Source organism: Calonectris borealis, chromosome 1 (genome assembly GCF_964195595.1).
Source record: "Calonectris borealis chromosome 1, bCalBor7.hap1.2, whole genome shotgun sequence".
NCBI classification, from domain to species: domain Eukaryota; kingdom Metazoa; phylum Chordata; class Aves; order Procellariiformes; family Procellariidae; genus Calonectris; species Calonectris borealis.
Window position 1 is genome coordinate 117,277,426 of NC_134312.1, and position 17,145 is coordinate 117,294,570.

Genomic DNA, 17,145 nt, shown 5'->3' on the forward strand with positions numbered 1-17,145 from the left:
AGCAATGCGATGGTTAAACCATGAGAAAACCTTCTTTCTTCTGGCAGACTTCCCCTGTCTGCTCCTAATATGTCTGTGACAACTCCTCCTGCCCATTCGGGACCGGAGTGAAGTCAAACGGTGCTTGACAGCCCTAGGTCTTCTTTTAAATTCAGTACAAACCCTTATGAGATAAAAAAAAAAAGTGGCCATCGATACTATTTATATCACAGTATGCTACGCCCACGCCGTCTCTGCATGCCTCCTGTTTAGGAAGACTGTATGTCATCAGGATTCATTGAACACCACCTAAATGCCAAGCAGCGAGACTGAGCTGACATATGCTGGTGGAGGCAGCAGTGTCCCGAAATAGAGTCTTATGATTTTGTAATGTGAAGTGAAGGCCATTTCTGGCAGCACGATACGAAACCTGCACTCTCCCCGCAGTAACTCATGCAGATACTGACCTGTGCAACTTAAAGAGGCAAATGCATCAACTGATCTCTAATAATATCTCAAATGCGTTTTGTATCTCAAAAATACCCCTTTTTAAGCATCAGCATTTCCCTGCTTGCTGCTTGAGCAAAAAAGTATTGGGGACAGTGAGCTGAGAACAACACTGCACTTCTGTCCGAGTCTTCCCAGTTTCTCCTTACAGTACTGTCAGACACTGCTCTAAAGGAAAGTGATTTTCTGTTTGCTTGGTTTTGTTTTGGTTTTTTTAATCTGTCCCTTATGTTAACATTCAAAATTAACATTTCAGGGCCATTAAACAAGATAGTTTCACAACTAACTTCACACTGTATGTCCTTGTGACTAGAGGAGAAAGGAAAGGTGACAGCTTTCAAGAGAGCAGCAACAAGAATTGATTGCCCTGGACAACTTAGGCTAGTCAGTGCATGACTGGGTCAGAGTTTTACAGTAGGCTCCTGTTAGCCGGCACAGATCCCTGAGCTGAACTGAATGTTTGAGCTGACGTCTAAGACGTAACTGACGGATACTCTTGGTCAGAGCTAGGTAGGTACCTGATTTCAAGCTCAGTTTCAGCACTGGACATTTGAAAACATGAATTAACCAGTGCAGCCATCCTGTACTGAAGAGAGTCTCTTTTCTTGCTCTCCAGCCAGTCACATGTGTAACACAAGTCCTGCACTGTGCAGGGCGATCATCAGTGCTGGAAGTGCTCTGTCCCTAAATCAGAGGAAACGAAGCTCATCCTTTATTTGCACAAGATCTCTACACTAGAGGAAGTTCTTGCTTTTCCATCCTCTACACACATACTCTACTCAAAACACATCTCTCATGGTGAGGGATTCCCCTCTCCTAACTACAGCTGCCTACAGCACAGACATTTACATCTTCATCTTCTGGATTCCATAACGAATGGAGAGAAACAAAAACAATTAATCTGACTTACTTCAGTTGACAGCTTTAGCATAAAACGAATTGCCTCCTAGGAACGCCTGTTTTGCTCCACTGATTTTAAAGAGAGGTTTGAAAACTTGTTCAGGTGCAAAAGGTCTGCAACGTAGGCACACCCAGGGTAACACAAAAGTCACCATGTGAGCCATAAAGGCCGCCTGGAGAGCTGCAATGTATCGGCTGACCAGCTGGTAACTGGTATGAGCAAGAAATAGTTCAAGTAACCGTGACTGAACCCAAAGCAGAGCAAACAGTGAGAAGAGCAGCTGCTGCTGTGTGATTCAGGACTCCCTAACAGAAACAGAAAGAGATAAGAAGAGGCATGTAACAGCTGGGGGAGGGAGAACAACCACAGAAGCAGGCAGAGGTGTTATCAGCCTCTAACAAGGACCTGGAAAAACTGTAAAAAATGACCAGAATGGAGACACTGTGAGCACTTTGGACAAACAAGCTGAATCTGCCTGTGAAACATGCCACCCTCGGATTCAGACAGCTCCTGGGACGTCTGACCAGAAGACTGGCAAGATCTTGTTAATAGGAACTGCATATCGCTGCCTAGTTTTGCAGTTTTATCCGCAGCCAAAGCAGCTCATCTGTTAGGGGAAGGAATTCTCAGTGGCTGGATGCTCATCTCTCCCCAACCAACACTTACTGCTTAGATAACAATTTGCCCTGCACCTCATGTTTCAGGGGTCTAACATTTTCACAGCCTTATTTTAAAATATTTTATATTAAATGAAAGACCACAAGATCTGCATTTGCCCTTGGCTTCCTTAAACCTCTGTGGAAATGATAGAGGGAAGGGGAAAAATACTGCCTTTCTCTTTCTCATCCTTTTCCTTACAAGATGGGAAGAGTCTCGTTTCCTGCAAACCCAGAATTAATATGGACCCTTTTCTATATTTTTCCCATTTTCTTTTTCCTGAGACTAAGCTATAAAATTACTTTTTTTTTTTAAATGCATATACTACTATGTGGTGCTTACCTTCCCATTTTTTGACAAAAGGACCCGACAGTATTCGCATAAATCCAGCCAGACAGATCAGTTGAACTGAGAATTCTTCAAGGACTTTGTCAACTGCACTGTCAAATTCAGTGCGACTTTCATACAATTTATGGTCAATAACCTGTGATAATCCAAAAGATGAAGAAATACGGACATGGTGTTAATTTAATCTAAACTCATTAAGAGCACAATGAAATGGTACCCTGGAGTAATAAACAAAAACCAAGTAAGTCTCTATGTGTGGTTCGAGTTGGGTGCACATACACAGCAAGAAAAGCAGTTCATAAACGCATGGAGCTAACAGACAAACATGCAGCCTTGACTCCTATCCACACAGAACAATCATCAGAATAAATAAGGGTTTTCTTTTATTAGGCCCACAGCTGTAGGCACCAGCATCTGGACACAATTTAACAACCTACAAATGTAGGTCATTAAGATAACCTAAAGTCTTAGAATGATTTCACTCAATTTAAGGCCTCTGATAGTTTTAAGCAGTTGAGCCTTGCTGAAAATTGTATCTCAAAACCTTGAAGGAAAGGCTAATCACAAGCTGATAAAACAGCCCCTACTGCAAAAGGTCAATATAACTGAGGTAAGTATTTTCCATCCAGGGTACATCCCCTAATTTAAACAGGAAGAAGGCAGTGCTACGTAACTTAAAACATCCACAGCCTTTTAAATAAAAATACCTGTTAACCCCTACCATATTTACCATGGTGGGACATTTAAATATCACAAAGTAGTTTTGAAAAACCAGAACGGGTTAGCTGAAAAGGTGGCAGAGGGCACTAGAAATAGAGCCCAGCTCAACACTGGGCTGAACTCTGCTAGGAACTACCAGGTAATGACTGGCACGGCGTCTACTCCTCGTGTCTCCGTTTCACCACTCACTCTCCATCTTAACCACTAAGACCATCATCTCTCCAAGGCTGTATTTTTTTTCCTCATTATATGTTTGTTCTTCACCCACATACCATGGACATACTTTACTTGTGAACTTTGTATACTCCCAAGCAAGAGACAGCAGTGCTAACAATCAGATCCTGCTACTATTCAAGTTAATAACAAAGCTTGCGCTGGGCCCAAATCTTCCATATGTCGGTAGTTATCAGCGAAAAGTGACTGTAAAATGCTCCTGAGTCAGAGCAGTAGCATTTCACATCCGTAATGCAAATGGCTGTGCAAAGGGCAAAGCAATGCAGCACTGGATCCAGTGACGCCAAGGGAAATGCGGTTTGCTTTGAATGAATCCTGGAGAGCCTGAAGCAATGCCCAGGGAGTCAGTGGAAGGTCCCACTGAGTTTGACCTCCCTATTTCATACAGATGAACTACTGTGTCTGTTTAGCATGTAATTTCAAAATTAAATTCAGATAAAATAGCTTGTTGCTTTAGTGCAAATGCACTGCAGTGAAATAAAAGGCAAAGTTTCAACTGTAACTGTGAAAGTTTTGTGCTGGTTTAACACAATGACTGTTCCCAAAACCATCACAGTTGCTAGCGACATCTCTGAGAAGGAGAAAAGGAAGTATTTCGCTTCCTATGTTAGGTAGTTTGCCCAAGGGCACAAGTTCATGACAGACCAAAAAATAAAAGCTAAAGGCTTCCTGGCAAACCATCTCTTACCCTAGGAAAACTCATTATCTCAGAGTACCTTCTCAGAGCTAATGATGGCTAATTTTAAAAAGATGAGAAATACTTACCCTTGTAGGAATACCAGACCTTTCAGCTTTCCTTAACCCCTCCACACCAGCTTTGTTAGAAACAACAAGAACTATTTGTGCGAAACTGGTGGGCTTTTTTGTGCTATTTATGAGGGCTTCCAGGTTTGTGCCTATGAGTGAAAAAATAATTAATGATTATCAGGTTGTTCCTGGAGAATAAATATAGATAACAGCTAAAAGAAGTTTTAAATAAGCAGCAATATGGGTGAGACCCAATCCAAAAACCGTTGATGTTAACGGTAATCCTTTTTTCATTGGTTTTACTGGGAATTGAATTCGACAGCTGGAGGCTACAGGGCTTTTACTAGCAAATAAATTTGTAAACTGTAATTTTTGGAATTGGAATGATGGTCTACTTCTTAGCAAGTGAGAATACTGGCAACCCTGGGAGTGCCTATATGGCAAGAAGAAATTCTGATCTATTTGTGAAATAACCCTGCTGTCCCTATAGTGCGATGCGGTGGTTGCTTGAACCTAGAGACATGCAGAACTTTGTAGATAAAATGAACACAGATGCAATTCATAGTCAATTTGCAGCAGAGGTTAAAGATCACTCTGTTTGTGATTGAAATTAATCCAAGGGCAAAATCGATTCTGGCTGTTACTGAAAGCCTGTTAGAAGCCTATCACAGCTTCCATGGAGAATTGCAAGGACTTCATGAGATTTTGAATCTGAGCTGAAGTTCCTTTTTCAACAGTCTGTTTTACACTGTAATAAAGAATATAAACTCTCACCTGTTCCAGAGATAAGGACAGCAACCTTCACTTTGTTTGTCTGGATTTTGCCTTGGATATGGCTGTGCACAGACAGTGACCTATTTGCTTGCAAGGCTCGAAGAATATTATGGACTTTAACATGGGCAGAGCCTGAACACGTACAAGAAAAAAAAACAAAACCAACAACACGTAGATAAAGGGAGAAACAGAGAGAGGAGAAAAGTACACAGGAAAAGAGATTAGTGGCACTGCTTTACTTCTCATTATTTATTTATAGTTCTGGTGACATCTGACATTGCTAAGCACACGTTCTGTGAACTAAGACTGAAGTCGTGAGGACTGTCATTTTAATACCTTGTGCAAAAAAGCCATGGAGGTGCCAATTAAGAGATTTTCAGCTAACCTCCATGGAGACCCACCAGCTAAGGAATTTAGATCTGTATTTTTTTTTTAAAGGAAAATAAAAATCTAATAACCTTTTTGTAGGGAGACAACTTTCCCGATCAGCCAGGCTGCCTCGTGTCTCTGTATGTCCTTGAGGACCTGCTGAGCCAGCTCCTTCTGAACTACCAAGACAGCACCGATCCCACAATTAAATGTCCGAGTCATTTCCTCCTCAGAGAGGTTCCCTTCTTTATGGAGCCAGCAAAAGATTTCAGGAATCTTCCAGGTAAGAGCATCTGAAGAGAATTGAAAATACAAATGAAGAGTGGAAATCACTACAATGGACAAATACTAAAATTATTAGAGCATTAAGAGGCAAGATCTGGATGGAAAGCACAGACGAAGTCCCACAGTAGCATTAGCTTGAGTGAAATCAGCTTCCACGCAGGATGTTTTTTCCTTCCTTACTGAATAAAACTTGGGAGTAGAAAGAAGTGTCACTCTGGGAGGAAATTAATCATATTGCTCCACTGCAATCCATTAATCAGTAATTCAAAACGGGCTCTGAGGCAATTCTTGGAAAATCCTCTTCTTGAAGGTGACAACTCTGCTTCTGGAGAAACTATTGTACCAGAACGATAGCCTTAAAAACTGCCACAGAAGTCTCACACTGCCCCCAATTCCACAAGGTAAGGACCATTTACAGCAGCACAAGAAACGCTTCTGGACAAGCCACTGTAAAGGAACTCCAAAGACAGTAAGTTTCTTTCTCATGTTGAATTCAAAATAGTATTAACCCCATTTATATATACTAGCGTCCACTGTGGACCACTGTTTAAGTGACAAGTGGAAGAATTATTCACATGCAGTTCTGGAGCACAAAACTCAGTATTAGTTCCCTTATTTTATTCTACAACCCAATGAACACTGCATAACCTATCGTAAGTCATTTACCTTTCCATACTACGCTTTCTCCATAAGTGAAATATGACCTCTAGCATACCTGACGAGATTGTGGTGAGGATTAATTAAGATTTGTCAAATAGCATGAGATGTACTTGAGCTAGTAACCATATTTGAATGCTAATCAAAGACTTCATGAGTGTCATTTAATTAGCAATAATTTTGTAGGTTATTGCAAATGGTAACAGCTCTCTTTGGGTTGCTTTTGAAGTTATTTTATTTTTGCAAGTATGGATAGAGTTTCCTAAAAAATCCAATCCAAAACACAGTCGGGGAAGTGAACTCAATGAGCAGCAGTCTTAAGACTGCAAAGTGTTTTGACTGGCTCTGTTTCAGGCACAAGGAGAAATTCAGCGGCAATGAAGAAAAAGGCAAACTTATTTCTAGACAGGCAAGTCTAGCTCTTACAGTGCAAGTCAGTTGACATGGCCCCATGTACACGGCTTCCCCCAATCCATATTAACATGCAGATATTTCTACAGCTTTTCTTTTTATCTCACCTAAAACGACACCAAAGGACTCTGGGAGAACTCTGGGGATGTTTTCCAGCAAGCCCCCTCCAGTGATGTGGGCATAGGCTTTCACATGGCCCGAGCGAAGGACAGGCAACAGAGTCTTACTGTAGATCTTGGTTGGGGTTAACAAGAGATCTCCTGAAGATGAAAGAGGATGAGAGAAAACCAGTTACAGCACAGAAAGAAATGTTAATCCATATGAAATTGAGGAAATCTCAAGATATTAATTTGCTGGATACTAATGACCATTGTACTACAGAGAAAAACACAACGTTCTACCCTTTTTAGCATATAATTAGTTATTTATCCCCCTCCCTTAATTTTTTTCCTGCATATGTGATTCAGAGAAAAAAAGAAGACAAGAACATGTTCAAGAATGGAATAATTTTTTTAGTGCCTTAGAAAAGTTACAAAAGCAAAGGCACAGACAAAACAATTGTGTGACATTTGCCTGTTCAGAAGCTCAAGTTATAATGGAGGAAACTGCATCATAAGTGGTACCTAATGTCTGATCACCGGAGACGCCAACTGGAGAAGAGAAATCGAACGATGACTTTTCCACAATCTTCCTTACAAGGCTGTACCCATTGCTGTGAACCCCAGAAGAAGCTACTCCAATAACCACGTCTCCATCAGCAATTCTCTCCAGCTGGGGCAGCATCTGCCCTCGCTCCACCGCACCGACAGCAAAGCCAGCCAGGTCATACTCTCCGGGTGGATACATGCCTGGCATTTCAGCAGTTTCTCCTCCTGTGGGAACCAAAAAAAGAGAAAGGGGGTGTTGGAAAACCATTGGGACCAGTAGGCATGCAATTTTTCAAAGTTTTAAACTTATAAGGCATTAACAGACTAGATTTTTTTAATTAGATAAACAAACATTAAAAAGAATTAAAACCACATTTGTCACAGGCTCTTCAATTGAACATGCAATAAAAAAATGGGAAAGAACATTTCCTTCCTCACTCTGACAACCAGTATCAAATTACTGTTCATTCACATTTTAAAATCAAAGCATATATTTAGTGCTTCGTATTTCCAAATTTATGCCAAGTTTAATATTCTCCACGAAAAACCTGCAAGATGCAAGAGAGAGAAGAAATTCACACAAGGACATCAAAGGAATGACATAGCTATTAGTCTCACTTGCCTTCATAAAGATTTTGTATATAGAGCTATCCTGCCTGCCACTCCTGCCCACAACCTGGCCATCATTATCACACCAACTCTGAACATCTAAGGTTTATAGACTCTTTTGGGAGAAAAGAGGGCCTTTCCTACCCATCCGTGCAGATGAGCTGTTGTCTAGGCTATTATCTTATATCCTGATTATTAGAACATCCTCTTGTTTTGTCCTGAAAACCATGTTTTTATCTGGCTGACCTCATTCAGAGTGCAGTCTGAAAAGGTAATTTTCCCAGCTTGCACAGAAACGCACAGCACTGCTCAGACAGCATTCTCCCTCTCTCTCTCCCCCCCCCTCCCCCCCCCACCATACTGGCTCCCCGACTGCCCTTCAGGTATAAGCTGATGGTCTTCACTGTTAAAGACCTGTGTTCTGCCTGCCACGGTCTCATTCAGCCTCGAGAGGGGAACTTGCTGTGTTTGGTACATGAAACGAGCATTTACTGCTCGCTCCAAAGTTTTCCAAACAGGCATCTTCACACCACCCCCTCATACCGGGGAGAAACTCTCCCCAGCTATCCTCACAGCCATCTCGTTACTCTTCTTCAAACCCCTCTGCTGGTCACGGTGGCTACAAGAGAACAACTGGACAATGATTAAGTTGCCATTATACTATGTCCCCTGCCCAACATGCTGACCAGTACCGTCTTGTTTTTCTTTTGCACTCACCAGGTTTCATTCAATACCAAATTCTTCTATTTCCAGGAAGCGTCCCTGAAGGGGCTCCAAATTTACCTGAGTGCTGGTGGAAGCTGCTTTTGTGCTTACTGCTTGACACTGCTCAATACCAGCTTCTCTGGAAGCTTTCCCAGGTTTCTACATTACATTGCTATAATCAACTTTAAAATCAAAGTTCATTTGCTCAGATACATTAGTTTAAATCTGTATTTAATAACATTTGTGCAAAACCACGCATGTAGATAAGCCCTTCAGTACCTAGCTATCGAGTGGTGTGATGAGCTTAAGGTGGCTGAGCTGAATACTCAACTATTGCAGAAATGCAAGGTCAGAATTCAGTAACATGCTTCAAACGAGACTTTTATGAGATGATACTGTACAAAGACAGATATACAAGCTATGTGAATGCACAATGAAACGAATGTGTGAAGTTGGAGCCCAAACTGAAGTTTATTTTGATGATCTAGGCTACAGAAAAGCATTTCCTCCTTAGGTTCAGAGTTACTGCATCATCTCTGTCCCTTCTTTTCTGAGAGAGCCAGAAATTTGGGGAAGAAGTCATGGTTGTTTTATTTATAAGTTGGGACTTATTTTTTTATTAGCACAAAAAGATATTTACTAACCTATTTACAATTTTGAGAAATTACTCTCTGGTAATTAATTTACAACATCCGAAGCCCTTTGTAGTTTTAAAGTCTTCCAATTGGAAATAAAATCTTGAAATTTCAGTAAGTAATTTCATAGCAAGATTTCACATAAGACGTACTTATGCTGAAGTATGAATGGTTTGATTATATTTGATAAACTGAGAGAACACCTTAAGACAAATATAAAGCTGACTAACAGTTCATGCAGAAAAAAAAAAAACAGAACATAAATAGCCTCTTGTTCAAAGCTTGTAAACTACCTCAAAATGACACACTTAGAAAAGACTTCTGTTACTAACTTTCTTAAAGAATTGGAGAAAAGGACAGAGCTACAGTAGTACCAATTATAAAGTGCTACCTAGAGTAAGACATGTGAACTGTCTCAAAATTAAAGGTCTTTTTTGAAAAATCATGGTAATTCTCCATGTCTGTTTTTATAAAAAAGAAGGAAAAATAAAAACTATGCGAGAAAACTGAACTGTCTGGGTTTCATTGCTTTAAAATTTAACCCTGTGTTGTACTCCTTTTATAAACCAAAGACTCATACAAAAGAATGTGTTTTTCACCCACCTAGAAATATTTTTATTGAGCTTTAAAGCTGTATTTTTTAAGATTCAAGAAGTGAAATATTGTGTCATTTTCATGGATAACTAGATTACTGTATACCAGAATACATACAGAATTTGTTAGTAAAATGTATTATGTACTTGTATTATAGGGCTGAAAAGGAAAATGTTTAAATTTGAGTCTTAACATCTCGGAACATGCAGATCTTGCTGAAATAAATCTTCAGCAAGTCTTCAGTAGACAAACAGTTTTGCTATTAGTTTTGTAACTAACAAAACCTGGTTTCTTTTACGTTTCTGTCTTGTGGTTAACTTCTGTGGCTCAAGCAGGGAGCTCCAGCTGAAGCTTCTGTTGCATTCATAAGGACATTCTCTGGCTTTCTACTTTTATGAAGCTTGTGGGAACACAATAGCTGTGAGATCTCTACCTTTCCTGTCAAATTTGGTTAAAATCAGCCAAGAGGCTCAAAGGATAACATGTATGCACACAGGGACATGTGCATGCACAGTAACGCATATAAATCTTGTTTTTAGAGGAAAACTTGAGGATTTCCTTTAGGATAAAGGATAAAAATAAACAAACCTATTTGGCATGTTTTAAAATTTACTTGAAAAATACAAAGAATAAAAATACATGAATTGTTAGTTTTCTAGGTAGCTGTTATAGTTAGAAAGTAAAATGAAAAGATACGAATAAGAAAATTTATATGCAACTTCCTGAGCCAATGGCAACATCTGTAGAGTACTGTCACCTTCCAGTGGGTAGAGATTACGTCCTCTGAAAGCAAAGACATGTGACGCTTTGGTTTTTTTTCACTCCCCTACGATTCTTCAACAGTGTAGGATAACAAACACATTAAAATCAATTATAAAGAGATCGCATAAGATTTTTCATATCCTTCAAAGAAGAGTGTTCATACCCAAAAGAGCACATCCTGCCTTTTTGCAAGCTTCAGCTATTCCTGCAATGACGCCCTGAGCCACTTCAACGTCAAGTTTGCCGCAGGCAAAATAGTCGAGGAAGAAGAGGGGCTCCGCTCCTTGAGCCAAGATGTCATTGACACACATGGCAACCAGGTCCTGACCTATGGTGTCATGTCTCTTACACACTTGTGCAATCTGCAAAACACAGCGAGAGAACCCGTCGGTTGGCTTTGAGAAACTGAAACACAAGCAGAGAGTCTGCAATGGAGGAAGGGGATCAAAATCACGCTCTTCCTCTTTGCCTCAGTTGTTATCATCTCTGTGAGCCCCTCCTAACATTTTATTTTAGGAATTGTTACTTTCTTAACTGGCAAGTACAAAAGGCACTTTACGGAAGGAGACTGAACTGGAAAGGATTTCATTGCAGCTTGCGTAAACACAATAGCAACTGTTTAATTAAATGTTTTTCCCCATGAGTAATCTTTTTGAGGGTGGAGATTCTACCTTAATGAAATGAAGGCCCTGATTACGTACTTAATATTAAAAACGAGTTATTTTTAGCGTCATTTCAAGTATGGCTATTTACCTGCCAGAAGTTAAACGTATATTTAATTCTTTTGCCTGAAGGAGGGCAATTTCATTTTTCATTCCCTTTTTAGAAATACAAATAGGTATTTTTAAAAGACAACTGATATTTTCTGTTAAAACATTAATGATGTGATTAAACATTTTCCCTTCTGTGCTATTTTCCTTCCTTTACATGGATTTTCACATTACCTTGAGTTTTGTGCCAACACCATCAGTTCCAGATACCAAGATAGGATCTTTGTAACCAGCTGCTTTCAAATCAAAGAGCCCAGCAAAGCCTCCAAGTTCCGCATTGCAGCCTGCCAGCCAGAAAACAGGAAAAAATATTACTTTTACTTTCATGGGTTTCTCCAGGATCTCCAACACATATCTGTCAACATGACTTTGCTTCATCACCAGGAAACTTTTCTCTGACATTTAGAGCCTCTTCACAGCGGCACGGGAGCTCCTAATCCTCTTAAGTTTGCTTTGTCTTATTTCTTCATTATTACCTAAGGCTAAAAATCCGAAACTTTGTGATTGAACATCCAATAATTACTGTGACTGATATATTTCCCTCTTGCACTTAGTATTTTTCTGAAAAACAGAAAAGGAGTTGTGGTTACAGATCGAAGCCCACTGCTTTCTGGGAAAAGATGATAACTGGGCATTTTCCAATTGAAGTTCCTTATATCTTTTTTAATATTGCTACTTAGAGTATATTAAGACTCCTTGTTCGTAAGACTGGTTATGATAGGTAAGTATGGTAACCTTAAAACTAAAATTGGTTAAACCCTAAGAGTGAAACAAACATGAGTAGAAAATACTATGAATGCTAAGAAGTGACTAGTTGTACTAGTGTGTGTGTGCGTCTATATATAGTTTTTTCTCTATGTGTATCTGACATTGTCTGAAAGTTCTCAGTTAATTTGAAGTTAAAGGGTTATTATATACATCACTGATATTTTAAATCTATCAAATGAATTACAAGGACTTGCTAGAGCAAGACATGCCTGAGATCACAACAAAAAAAGGACTAATTGATTCTGTTTTAACCGAGCAAAAGATGTGTCTTCCACATCTCTCTCAAGTAATAGATGGTACCTCTGAGGAATTCTACATCTCGTACACCTTTCTAAATATTTATCTACAAAAATTGTATAGTTCACTGTGCAAGAAATAAAAATCCACGTAATCAAAAATAGCACTAAATGGTAGGATTTTTGCTTGCATTTAACCTTTTAGAGTGCTGAATTGTATTCTCCAGCGTCCTTAACACACATGACATTCAGGAGATACAGTTTAAAGTCATTTTGAGAAGAAAATCTGTAAATTTAATGAAGTACATTTTTAAGAAATCAGAGGCATTTGCTTACCACAGATATTTCTTGTGTAATCTAGAAACACGCAGAACACATAAATATGAGCTTTTGTATCAAGATCAAGATCAAATGATAAGCCTCATTGCCATGAACTGACTGGAACAGGAATAGAAGGTACAAGTCTTACCTGACCTTGATGTGGCTGCAGCTAGGGGCTTAATTTTCTGAACCAAAGTATTCCCTGCTGCGATGTCTACCCCACTGTTTTTGTAAGTCAGGCCTCTGAAAGATTGTTAAAAAAATGTTATGGCCATTGATTACTATATGCACAAACATATATTTAAAAATAGTATTTACTTCTTTACATCATTGCATCACTAAGAGGATTAACCATTCAGAATCCTATTCTGCTGTCGAGTACAACTATTTGCCTGCTTGTACAGTAACTTTGCTCATATAAAATGATTTCTAAGTATTGCAGTATTCATTTCAGGCAGGCTCAACGGCTCAAAGGTTAATCTTTTTGCTGTTTGGAACCTGACCTCACACATAGATCTGAAGATAGGGAGTATTACACCAAAGAAACATAACTTCATGGATTTGCACTACAGAGAGTTTGCCATAAGCAGTATTCAAATAGTTCCAGATACCTTGAAAACAGCATCAGAGCATCAGCATCATAGGCTATCCAGTCAAATACCAAGAAAAAAACCAACCAAAAAAGAAAATCCAACAACAAGGTAAAATAGGTGGAATAATGGATCTGATTTTGCAAGGTTTGAATACCTTGCATCAGTAGTCTAGTTCCTACACTCAAAACAAAACGTATACAAAAATGCACTGCTAAATCAGACCACCTCAGCACCTTGCAGGATCAAGCTCAAGCTAGCTTTTCGAAACAGAAGTGTCACATAGATCAATAGTCCTTTCTGATACTTTTGAGAGCTTTCCAACTGTAGCTTAAAGGTTGCCTCTCCTTATTGCCTGGAATGATACCACCACAAAACCAACCGCACTTCTTTTTTACTTAAATGGACTTTCTATTAAAGTATATATTTTTAAGTTTATTTAAAAAGAACTAGGTTCCTAAGGTCCATTTTAGCAATCTAGAATGAAATGCCCCTAAGCTCCAGGTTTTTCTTTTGTATACAGCCATACGATACAGAAAATATGCTTACTACAAACTGGTATATGTAACTTGTTTGTCCATATGACTGACTGGAGACATTAAGTATCATTTCATATTTACAGAGGGACCTTTTAATTTTGGAGATAGTGAGTTTAGTGACTTTTAATTACTAGTTGTACCAAACATTATCTCACTCCAGTTAAGCAATTGCTATTTCTACACTGTCAGTGGCATGAACCAAGCTACCTGGTGCATCCCTATTTCAGGTTCATACCTGTTTTAGCTCTCTTATTGATGTGATTCAGTATTAAGTTTAAATTCTAAGGGTGAGCACACTATTGATTAACAAGGACATGTAGAACAAAACAACTGGCCAAAGAGCTGTGGTACCAGGAAAATACAAAGATATCTGCACTCACGTTATATCACTGCTCAAAAATTTGTAAGAGGAAAATACATTGTAAGAAGCAGCTGTTCAGCCTGTGAATAAGAGTCAGGGAAATATTAGGCTGCAATAACATGAGACCAGTCAGGCCCTTTCAGTCTGAACATGATGAATATTCAACAAATTTTCACCTTATTTTTAAAAGCATGGTATCTACTTCGACTCTTTAAAAGGAGAGTATTGTTCTAAAATATTTTTTGTTAAATAAATATTCTGGATATTTTCACAAAGTGAAATGCGTAAGACTTAATCCTGCAAAGCTGCCAAGAGGAGGTGGGTCCCCAACTTTACTGAGCCAACCATCACCCTTCCTTAACTGTGTGCAACGCAGAGTCCAAAGGAGCGTGCCTGACTGACTGTTCTTCCAATTTTAGGATGTCTGAGCAAAAGTTGGTGCAGGCTCAAGGACAGTGAAACAGGCGCTGATTGTAAACAGTTCCCAGGAGTCTCCCTCACAAGCTAGGGATCCTCCCAGCATACAGGCATCCAGTCAAAAAACTTGCTGGCCATGGCCTGTGAACTCAGCGATTTAGAGAATTGTTGATTAAAGTACCTTCTTCTCTTGCCTCACACAATGACTTGATGTTTTTCTACTACGATACAAATACCAATTACACGTTTTCACATAAATTTCTCAAAAGATGCACAGTAATTGAGAGAGAAAGAAGACTAGATATGAACGTCCTTGTTCATTTAGTAAGTTTATTGATCACAATTTTACAATATACTAATTGGTATGCGCTGTCAGCAAAAATGAAACTCTCACTAATATGCTTCATAGACTACAAAATAACCTATTATCAAAAGTTATGTTTTGAGCTAATTGGAGACAATGCAGGCAGATATTAGATAAAAATGAGTCTAAAAACCTGCAAGAAGCTCTCAACAGTAGAGAGACAGTAGGACACACTGCTTTAAAAAAACCCCGCACCCACAATTCTCAAGATCGTTAAACAGAATACTGTGAAAATGAAAGGAATAATAATAAAAAGGAGGGATAAATTCTACCCATGCTGTTTGCCAGCTATTCCATTAAAATGCATATCCCAACAAGGTAGGTGTTTCAAGACCATTTTAACCATTTCTAAAGACTCTAAAAGAGCCAATAAAATAGCTCAAACTTTGTTCATACATACATTTAATGATATTAATATTAGACTTACGGACAACACAAATCTAGAGCAAAAGCCATGGTTTAGAGCCTAAGAACCAGAAGTTCACCTTCCCTAAAACAGACCTAACAAAGACAGCAACACCACAAGTTAACTCTTGTGTGCTGGTCACCGTAGTTTAACTCAGACTTGGGAGAAAAAGAACATGTATGAGAGAGCCATCAAAAAGCCTGTTCCTTCCTTGGCTGGTCTTGCTTATATTGCTCACAAGGATGCTAGTTAAAACTTGTCCAGGGTTATGCATAATATCAACATCAGTTTATTAATGTAAACTAGTGATGGCCAGTTATTTCCATTTAAAGTATTTCAAATATCTACCTGGATTGTTTCAGGAAAGCTATAGCCCGATAACCAATGTCCTTTCTATAAATGGCACCCTTGAAGTGTATGGCTGCTACTCCCTTGTTGGCTTCTTGCAGTGCTGTCATTAGATCCTCTTTAATAGCAGTTACTGTCAGGACTCTTCCACCACTAGTCACCACTTTGCCATCCTTTAGGGACGTGCCTGCATGGAACACCTCCAATCCTAGTTGCTTAGCCTTAGAAAGTCCTGTGATCGTTGTTCAATAAAATAAATGCAGAAAAATCAGTTGATTAGAACATTCCTTATTAAATTATGTATGAATAGATATTCAGCACTTATTGACTGTGTCTAGAAACCACAATCGAATTCAGTGTGATCATGCTGGGAAATAGGAATAAATTTGTATAAACCACATTTTGAGGAGAGACAAATCTGCTACTTTTATGCTCAGAGATACAGAAAGAGGTATTTTGCTGAAACATCTGCATACAACATTTAATTCAAGCTGGATTTAGAGACCACAAAACATATCAGCATCAACATTATGTAAGAATCAGTGATCAGCCCAGAACTTCTTTACTGAAACACATATTAAAGAAATGCTACAGAACTTAACAATATAGTGCGGAGATTTGAAAATGCTACGGGTGCATTACCAATAAACTTTGATGTGTGAAAATCCAGTCGTCTCTTGCTGACCTATAACCACAAGATCTAAAGTTTCTATGAATCTCAGTTACACTGATTCACCTTCACCTGCCAAAAGAGAGAATGGAGAGAGGGCAGGAGAGGAATCAGACTTCTGCAGTTTCTCCTGCTATATTTACCTGTTATTTCCAAACCCTTGGGATATGTTCCTGGATACCCTTCGCTAGCCATGACCACCGTCACAGCTGCATTGTCTTCAAACCAAACTGGCATGGAACTAGACAACTTTTTATTGATAACTGCTTGCATAACTTCATACAAATCATTTTTCAACAGTGGAAGAATTACCTACAAAAATACAGATTAGCAAATTAAAAAAAACAATGTACATTTGTTACATTTTCTTCACTGAGCTTTTAAAAATACTAATGCAACTGTAAAAATAACATGAAATAAGTATGTTCACATACTGTATTTTCACACATATATACATACTATGCATAATCTATGTACCTTTAAAAATACTCTTCCTTGAAGATAATTTCTATGGGTAGAAGAATTGCTACATATGGAGGGGAAAAGGTAGAGGCCAAAGAAACCTATTTGGTCTGAAGAATGGAAATGAAGGGTTTTATTCCACTTGTCAACAGGGAGTGGGGAAAAGAAGTGTTCACTCCTTTAATAAAGTAAAAAAAAAAAAAATCCAACTCCATTCCAGAAAAGATAGGAAAAGTGTTGAGTTTGACTCAAGCTTACCCTTGTAAAGCTCATATTTGAGTATAACCTGCTGAAATCTTCTCTGGAATGGAACAATTTCATAACAGACCTTCTGTCTTGAATAAAAAACCCA

General features: G+C 38.8%; 1 protein-coding gene across 3 annotated transcripts in view; it reads right to left on the bottom strand.

The window, feature by feature from the left end:
- Positions 1-17,145, bottom strand: part of GART (phosphoribosylglycinamide formyltransferase, phosphoribosylglycinamide synthetase, phosphoribosylaminoimidazole synthetase) — a 41,175-nt gene that overhangs the window by 3,787 nt on the left and 20,243 nt on the right. For all 3 annotated transcript variants that reach the window (XM_075171669.1, XM_075171675.1, XM_075171684.1), the window contains exons 10-20: positions 16,475-16,643; positions 15,662-15,893; positions 12,785-12,879; positions 11,486-11,595; positions 10,705-10,903; positions 7,213-7,461; positions 6,697-6,849; positions 5,326-5,529; positions 4,868-4,999; positions 4,112-4,242; positions 2,387-2,528 (exon numbers count right to left, since the gene is read on the bottom strand). In XM_075171669.1, the coding sequence (XP_075027770.1) occupies positions 2,387-2,528; positions 4,112-4,242; positions 4,868-4,999; positions 5,326-5,529; positions 6,697-6,849; positions 7,213-7,461; positions 10,705-10,903; positions 11,486-11,595; positions 12,785-12,879; positions 15,662-15,893; positions 16,475-16,643 (1,816 nt within the window). The remainder of the gene's footprint in view (positions 1-2,386; positions 2,529-4,111; positions 4,243-4,867; positions 5,000-5,325; positions 5,530-6,696; positions 6,850-7,212; positions 7,462-10,704; positions 10,904-11,485; positions 11,596-12,784; positions 12,880-15,661; positions 15,894-16,474; positions 16,644-17,145) is intronic.